The 9684-nt window shown below is 34.5% G+C and overlaps 1 protein-coding gene across 4 annotated transcripts in view; it reads left to right on the forward strand.

The window, feature by feature from the left end:
* LOC107748061 (RNA-binding protein Musashi homolog 1-like) overlaps nt 1-9684 on the forward strand; it is a 54382-nt gene that overhangs the window by 7166 nt on the left and 37532 nt on the right. For all 4 annotated transcript variants that reach the window (XM_016562713.1, XM_016562715.1, XM_016562716.1 and 1 more), the window contains one exon: nt 6760-6801. In XM_016562713.1, coding sequence (XP_016418199.1) covers nt 6760-6801 — 42 coding nt within the window. The remainder of the gene's footprint in view (nt 1-6759; nt 6802-9684) is intronic.

Raw genomic sequence — 9684 nt, forward strand, 5'->3', positions numbered from 1 at the left:
ACACACACCTTTGTTCCATCTTGGTCATGGTGTGGGGTTGTTGAGCCTCATTAACGAGCATCGTTAGCTAATTGCTTTGCCATTGTTCGCTCATGCACAGTGACCTTGATGGCCCAGTCCCATATACAACAGCAGTTCACCTTTAGTTTTAACACAGTGATGCACTGCTATATAAATATTTGCCTGTACTGATAATGATTGTTTTTGTGTAACTTTTGTATAAATTGGTTTAAATATGTGCCAGCTCAAGGAGGAGTATTGATTCCTTTCATGATTTCTACTTAATAATGTTTCCTTTTTTTACAGTCTCCTTTATCTTGCTCACTACTAATATTCCTTTTAAAGCAGCTTATGAACAATATGCATTGTTAATGTTGCTATGCATTAAAAAAAATAATGTATTAGCATTGATATTATGTATGGGCGAAATTCTAAATAGTACCATTCACACAAAAGTAAGTTACTTCCACTGAAATGAGGCACCAGAACATTAAAATATGCTATATTTGTGTATTTAATTTGATTATATAATATATATAATTATATAATCAATTAATTATATTTTCAAATTAATTATTAATTATATATTCAAATTAATCATTTTTATTTAACCTTGATTTTGTTTGCTCTTAGTTTTAGTCGTACGGATGCATCCCCACTGTATGTGGTATAATATTACAGTATAAAGTCTAACAGTTTTCCTCATACTTATTATTTATTAATTTATTAGTATGGCATTTAGTGCATTTTTTAAGTCCAGTAAATGGATGGTGTACTTGCTAAAGTTTAATACTTGTCAGAGGTTTGTTCAAATCATTAACACTAACTATATGAGATGTAATAGTGATGCTTAACTTAACATAAAAGAAGTTTAAAGTGTACATGAGCTCTTGCGTATGAAGCAGATGTAAAGAGTGAATATGAAGCATAGTTGTTGTAATTTGGTTTGGTTTGTTGATGACGGTGGAGTAAAAGGCGGTGTGTATGTGTGTGTGTGTGTACATGTGTGTGTGCTCAGGAGGGGGTGGACCTCTCTCCGTCCCATCTGTTTGGGGTTCATCTTTGTCCTCATAATTAATGAAAGGAGAGGGGGCTTCCTGACACACACACACACACACACACACACACACACACACACACACACACACAGATATTATGTATGGGCGAAATTCTAAATAGTACCATTCACACAAAAGTAAGTTACTTCCACTGAAATGAGGCATCAGAACATTAAAATATGCAGTATAAAATATTGACAACTGTTTACTTTAAAACCTTTTATTATTTTAATTTTATGTTATAATTTATAAATATATTTTATAAAAATGATAAATATTGTTAAATGAATATTATTATTAATATATAATAATACTGTGTTATCTATTACATAGAATTTTATATAGATTTGTATATATAGAAATATAGATGTCTGAAAAGCTATGTAGCTAATACACTCTAAAATTGCTCCCTCTCTCTCTCTCTTTCTTCTCCTTTGTTGTTTTCATTCACTTTTTTTTTTGTCTTTGCTGTTTGGTGCTGATTAATTTGCCCTCACCCCTTCCTGCCTCCCTCTCTCTCTTTATCTGTTTTCTCCGTATCTCCTCCCTCTCGGCTCCGAGCAGAGATTGGATGTTGGGATAGGCTTTGCCTGCCCTCAGGCCTGAAAAGAGGATTGTCTCGCTGAATGTTTGGAAACAGATCTGTTCCAGTAACCTGTAAAAGGAGTAGCCTTTGACAACACACACACGCACTTGTGTCTCTATCAGTTTGTTCTTTCGGTCTGATAGCAAAAACTGTAGCAGTGTCATATCTGACCTCATTTTGGATTCCGGAAAGTTTTGGTTATTCTCGGATGTTGTGATGTTTTGAAGGAAGCAGAATGTTCAAATATCTAAAGCAACAGTATGGTTTTAAACCTCTAACCATAGGAATGAAATCTTACATACTTAGGGTACTCCGTTTTGAATGATTCCTCAAATTATACAGCCTTATGAGAAAAGGTGTGCTATTACTATCACTACTAAACTGTTAGACATTGCACTAAAATAACACACAGAACAACACCTTAGTAACTGCATAGCAATGCCTTGGTAACCATCCACTACATCCTTGCGTCACAGAGGATTATTCCCGGGGCAATCGTCACTGTTTTCTTCAGAAAATGTTGAAATCTAGTTGTACGGTAGTTCTGCTGTTATCTGGCACAATGGGCTAACATACACTACCGATCAAATATAATACTTTTTATTCAGCAAGGATGCATTAACTTACTCAAAAGTGATTGTGAAGACATTTACAGTGTAACAAAAGATTTCTATTTCAAATGAATGCTGCTTTTTAACTTTGTATTCATCAAAGAATCCTGAAAAGAAATTGTATTATGCTTACAACTGTTGTCTGCATTTATAATCAGAAATGTCTTGAGCAGCCAATCAGCATATTAGAATGATTTCTGAAGGATCATGTGACACTGAAGACTGGAGTAATGATGCTGAAAATTCAGCTTTGCATCAAATAAATAAATTACATTTGAAAATATGTTCAAATAAAAACAGTTACTTTAAATAGTAATAAGTTACTGTTTTTATTTATTTTATTAATTTAATTTTAATCAAATAAATCCAGCTTTGGTGAGCATAAGAGTCTTATATAAGAGTCAAAAAACCCTACCAACCCCAAACGTTTGAACTGTAGTGTAAAGAAAATGTAACTAGTAGATGACTAGTAGACTATTTATCGTCCATCAAAAAAGCAGAAGATTTCACATTAAAAAACAGACTGATTTAAGACGGTAAAGACCCCTGAAGATAACCAATGCTTTTAAGAATCCTGTGAAATTAGGTTAAATGATGGTGGTGCATGAGTGACATTGTGTTTCATTGTGAGACTGACATTTTACATGATTTTTTTGTGTCTGTTTGGTATTTTTGGTGCACAGGTTGGGACGAGGTTTGGGATCAAAAGGTGACTATGAGTGTAGAGCTGAAATCATAGAACTAAACCTGTAGACACTTGCAAGATCAACATCGTAGAGCGCACTAATAGATGGCTACTGTATGCTACCAGTACACATGAATCTAGCTGGTGTAGAAGGCCATTTAGATCAATGGCAGTGCATAACAGCATGGCATGGGGTTGCTAGAGATGGTTATAGAATTAGGATGGAGATAATCTGGTCTAGTGGGATTAGATCAAATTCATGATGTTGCTGATTTTTTATTGATTGTTAAGTGAATAATTTAGGCCCTCCAGATTTCCAGAATTATGATCAAGTATGGTTCACAAGTCAATATAGTAGTTCTGTAACTTTCATTTTCATTAAGTTTTTATTTAATTTAAATTATATCTGTCTACAATGACTGCAAGTTTTGCCGTTTTTCCAGTATAAGTCTTTTAGTTTAACTTGCTCCAGTCTGCAGTAATTGCAAATGAATCCTGATTTTTTTTTCAGGTCACAATTTGTTTCCTTGTCAGGTATGCTGATTGATTTTATTGTGCTCAACAAACATAGTTTTGAGTAACAGACATCAAACGATTTAATTTTTTGTTGTACAAAAACATGGCAGATTAAGCGGTTTTAAAAATATATCTAATCAATTGGAAGCATCTGTACTGAAACAATTAGAATTTCATTGCTTTCAAATGCATTGATTGTTTTTTGTGTTTTTTGTTTTGCTTTAAATTTGCAGGATAATTTTGCAATTTTTGGTATCATTGATATTAAATTCTAATCTTAACAAAAGCAAACTTCTTTAAACTGTGTTTTTATGGGTCTTAAAAGGCCTTAGTTCACCATTTCACAAATTAAGGCCTTACAGTTTTTTACGATTGCTTAAGCACAATTTTGAAAACAGGGCCCGGTTTGTCAAAACACTACACACAATTAACACAACCCTACACCAAAGTAGCACAACACGTCAGATCATTTGCAAAATGGAGCACTTTTGTCAAAACTATACACAACTTTATAAAAACAATATTTTGTTACCATACGAAACACACATTTCATATGACTTTAATCTTTTTGAACCAGTTACACACTGCTGTTGCTAACCTAAAACACTTTTAGCAAGTCTAATTCTCAGTGATTAGAGTACTGTAAATGAAGTACACAGAGAAAGTGCAACTATACAATAGTTCACCAAACACTACACAAGACCAATGCTGCAGACTGACGAAAATATCATTGATTTCTCTCCATATACCCAAATCAGTCAACATGGAGAATCACAACAAAACATGTCCCAGTTGTCATGCTACTACAGTAGTGTGCATAACACTGTTAGCGCAGCAAACAACAGACAAACGTAAAATACTGTATCCAGTACAGGTTACAATTACAGTAAACAACAACAACAACAACCATAAAAAATAATCTGAAAAAACTGACAATATTGTACAGAAAATACTACAGTAAACATACTATACATTATCTCTTCGCCTAGCTGGATCTGGCAGAGAATTTCATCAACATCACAAGCAATATCCTCATTAGCAAGACAACGCGGGAAGAACCGTCTTGAATGTCGAATCCATCCTTGCACAGCTGCGGCGTCGACTTGGTCACAGGCGTCCTCCATGGCCTGAATGAGGGGTACCTGAGCCTGGGGCTGGAGATCGTAAACCTTCCACCGCCATGCAGAGAAAAACTCTTCGATAGGGTTTAGAAACGGAGAGTATGGTGGAAGGTATAGTACTGTCAACTGTGGATGGTGTTGAAACCAGTTCTGGACCAAAGCAGAGCGGTGCAATGACACATTGTCCCAGATGACAGTATATTGTATCTGGTGCATTTCATTACCTGCTGTGACGATGTGGTGCAATCGGTCCAAAAATGCGAGAATGTGAGGTGTGTTGTAAGGGCCCATTTTGGCATGACGGAGGAGAACCCCATGCTGTGAAATGGCAGCGCAAAGGGTGATGTTACCCCCACGTTGCCCTGGGACATTGATTATAGCCCTGTGGCCAATGATATTTCTGCCTCTCCTTCTTGCTTTTGTGAGGTTGAACCCTGCCTCATCAATATATATGAATTCATGCAGGATTTCCTCAGCATCCATCTGCAAAACTCTCTGAAATGTATACAAGTGTGTTTAGTGTTTTGCAAATAGTGTGAAGCTGACAATGTGCTTACAGTTGTGCAAATCTAGCCTTGTGTTTTGCTCCTTGAGTGTAAGGTTTTGCTAATTGTTGGAAAAGTTTAATTTTAGTGTGTAAGCAATCGTAAAAAACTGTAAAAGGTCTTAAATTGGAGCAGAAAGTCTTAAATTTATAATATCATGGCATTAAATGTTGCATGCAGTGCAAAAAATGAACATCTTCCTCAATGCTTTTGTCTTGTTTTTAAATACAAATATCTAAACATCATTAAATCAAGAAACATTTCCTAGAGATGCAAACTGAACATATGAAGTTCATATACATTTTTTGTCAAATTAATTAAAAAGTAATGGAGATTGTATTTTCAAGCTTTAAAGTGTTGCTAATACAACCTTTTTGAGAACATATTGATGTATTGTGTTCAATGCAATTTATTACTAAATTTTCTTTACTTGGTCCTAAAAAGTCTTAAATATACCTTCATAAAACCTGCAGAAACCCTATATAGAAATAATTAGTTTAATGCATTTATTTGACAAAATAGATATTTTTTAAAACATGCACAAATAAAAGCTTTAAGCATAAACTGTAAAGATGTTTTTATTTCTCACATGACTTGCAATGGTCAGATGATTCAGATGGTGGGGATTTGATGTAATTCCTCTTGAAATATTTCAGAGGATTTGTCTGTTGTAGCTTTCATTTTCTGCCAGGGTGACTTTTTGTGAATATTGTTTAAGTACAACATTAAGTTGAAATATCAGCTGCATTAAATGATGGTTAAGCAATAAAGGAAGGGTATAAATTAAATATAGTAACTTACATATTCATTGTGTGGATTTCTTAAAGGGGTCATATGATGCGATTTCAATTTTTCCTTTCTCTTTGGAGTGTTACAAGCTCTTGGTGCATAAAGAAGATCTGTAAAGTTGCAAAGACTAAAGTCTCAAATCCAAAGAGATATTCTTCATAAAAGTTAAGAGTCAACCACGCCTACCTAAAACGGCTCGTTCTAACACACCCCACATGTCTACGTCACGATGTGAGAAGATTTGCATAACGCCGCCCAAACGTTCACGCAAAGAAAGAAGGCGTAACTTATTCTCGCTGTATTATTGTTGCTGCCGCCGCCGCCATGTTGTGGAGATGCTGTGTGTTTCGTTATGAAAGGGCATAGAGGAGAAAAAATAATGTACAATATGTGGAAAATAATGTGTTATTTGAACCTTAAACCGCAAAAACACATTTCATTACACCAAATACACAAAATAATGTTCTTTTTAGCAGCATCATATGACCCCCTTTAAAGAAAACAGTGACTGAGATTAAACAAATCTGCTAGATCAATAATTTCAGTCTTTTATACAGTTTAATGTCCTGAATAACGGGTTATTTGTTCATCTAATGATTACATTATACATGTTAGAAGTGTTAACATCAGTAAATCCTTGGGAAACACGGACAGGCCTGTTTGTTAAACAGCTGTGAGTGGATTTTGAGAATATTTATGAAATACTATCTTTGTCTCTCAGATTCCGTAAATACATGACGTTTCTGCTCAGTCATGCCTCTTATTCCCTCTCGAGATTCAAAGAAGCTTTATTCACATGCTAAACAAATCTCTCTCTCTCTCTCTCTCTCTCTCTCTCTCTCTCTCAGATTGACCCTAAGGTGGCCTTCCCACGCAGAGCTCAGCCGAAGGTGAGTGCTAAGTCTCCGTTCAGGTTAACATCACACACATCACTTCTCATTAAGGACACACAGGTTCTGTTCTGAAACCTAGTGAGTGTTTTAAAGCACCATAGGTGTTTTCTCGATGTGACAGCTCTGACAAACTGTAGGCAGCATAATTCTGAAGATCCTTCTTTTTCACCATATCGCATAGAAGTGGCATGAAAAATGGGCGTCCTATAAATTTTTCTTAAACTAAACCAAACTTTTAGAATGAAAAGTAAAAGGACTTTAAATAGACACTAAACAACTGGTCACAAACATATCCTCTAAAATGTCTATAGGAATTCTTTTTGACCATTATTGCATACAGTACTATGGTCGGTAAGATTATTTTAAATGATTTTCAAAAAAGTTTCTTATGCTCAGGCTGCATTTATTTGATCAAAAATACATTAAAAGCAGTAATATTGTGAAATATAATTACAATTTAAAAGCACTGATTTCTATTTGAATATATTTTAAAATGTAATTTATTTCTGTGATTAAAGCTGAATTTTCAGCATCATTTCTCCAGTCTTCAGTGTCACATGATCCTTCAGAAATCATTCTGATATGCTGATTTGCTGCTCAAGAAACAATTAATATCATTATCAATGTTGAAAACAGTTAACTTAATTCTTAAAACGTAATATTTTCAGAAACCTTTTTCCCCCCTTGTTCTCTGATGAATAGAACGTTCAATAGAACTGCATTTATTTGAAATAGGGATTCTCATTTTAGTTAATTTTCCTGACAACTGCTGCTCATTATCCAAACATTAACCGTTAACTGATAAAATTAGAATAATAAATTATTATTAAATAAAAATAGAATGGACAAGAATCTGTGATGCATTTAAAATACAAACAAACATATATATATATTTTTTTTCACGGGTTTATTTTAACGTGCAAACAGCAGCATACAGAGCAACAACAAAACCTGGATTCACACATCTTTAAACCGGCTTAGTCTTGTTTTATGCAAATCTTCCCACATAGTGATGTAGATATGTGGGGGCGTGTTAGAATGAGAACTGTAGTCTTGTTTTTTTCCCCCGTTAGACATAAAAATAAATAGCAGGCCTACCTCAGTGTACAACGTGTCTACTTTTTATTTTAAAAAAGTAACATGTCGACATGCTGTGTGGATAGACTGGAGCGCTGTCTGTTAACTGTTAGACCCGCGACAAAAACGCCATCACAAAAATCCCGTCATTCTGTGGTTCGGGACTTTTCATCCACTGGTCATATGTTTCTATTCACAGCGTGTTTTTGCAGCACTGAGCAATATAACCAACCACAGACATATCTGTTGATTTCATTAACGCAGTGGCCAATCAGAGGTGGTTAAGTTACAATCCACTCACCTCTCAAAACGCCGGTAATCAAAGAAGCTTTACACTACACAAATAATCTCTGTTCAGTGCTGCTGAGTTCTACACGTTCGCAAATTCTCTCATTGCAACAAAGAAAGTGTAGACATGATGGAAATAAGAGATTATTTGTGTAGTGTAAAGCTTCTTTGATTACTTTAAGTTAACTTTGTGAGATCGCGATGAACTACAGTAAGATGAGTGACGGCTTTCCACAGTGATTATAAGGGGAGCGCACTGCGCACATTCTTGGCTATAATCCATTCAGAATTTGAATACATTCACTCACGGATTCATTCTCCGATTCACTCTCTGATAACCATTTATCCAATATTGCCACTTGTCATTGTGTTGCGTATACTGCATCAGTTAACTAAGTGAAGGTGAAGCAGGTGCTTGCTCAGCGATATATGTCTGTAGTCATGTTGCACGTGTCGACATGCGCCCATGAGTTAACAAATATGCATAGCATTTTTTTTTCTTTCACCATTCACTATGCAGCAACTTTAAAAAAAACCTTTAAAACCGTTTAACTGATAGGATTAATCGGTCAAAATTCGTACTTTCGGTTTATGTTTAAACGGTCAATATGAGCATCCCTAATTTGAAATAGAATAATTTTTAACATTATGTCTTAACTGTCACTTTTGGTCAATTTAATGTGTCCTTGCTAAATAAAGGTATTATTTTCTTTAAAAAAACTGTAGTATAGGATAAGATTCTAAGATTTCTAAGGTAGAAATATGGTCAAATTAAAAGTGAACTATTTTCCTGTCTACACCCTACTTTTCTATAAAACTAAAGGCAAGAAGCACCAAAGAATTAATTTTAATGCATATTAGTGCCTTGCATTGTTAGCTTGAAATCAAGTTTCCCCTGTGAGTCACATAAAATAAATAGTAAATAAATAGTTAAACTGACAGAGTTTCTCCCTATGTGGAGCGTCCCAAATCAGTCCTTTAGATTCCATTTTTGAGGTTCCATTTTTAGTTAATATGCTTCCTTAGAAGGCAGTTGCGTAGACAGTAAAGTAGCTCACTAGGTTTTGGAACAGAGTCATACATAGCTCCTATTTATGTAATGAACACATACTCTTTTTTTTCTCAACAAAATAGCTGACTCTTGTTTACTTTACCTATTTGAGCTGTTATGAAAATATGAAGAGTTCGGTTCCAAAACGCTATAAATCCATTTTGATTAATTTGAGTAAAAATGTGTTTTCTTTACCAAGAAACTTTCACATAGCATCTTTAGGCTATAATAACATAAAAAAATTCAAATCCATATTTTGATTTTCAAAGATTTATTATAAAATTGTATTATTTTTTCCCCAAAATGCAATAAACCCATGACACGTTTTTTTTTTTCTCCAAAATGCAATAAATCCATTGAATCAATATAAAAGTTATTTTTCATATTGAAACTGTTGAAAATACACAACATAGTAAGTTGATCCACATATGACAGCCTCTGAACTTGGTCAATACTAATCTTAT

The sequence above is a fragment of the Sinocyclocheilus rhinocerous genome, unplaced genomic scaffold (genome assembly GCF_001515625.1).
Source record: "Sinocyclocheilus rhinocerous isolate Xijiao unplaced genomic scaffold, SAMN03320098_v1.1 scaffold2063, whole genome shotgun sequence".
Classification (NCBI taxonomy): domain Eukaryota; kingdom Metazoa; phylum Chordata; class Actinopteri; order Cypriniformes; family Cyprinidae; genus Sinocyclocheilus; species Sinocyclocheilus rhinocerous.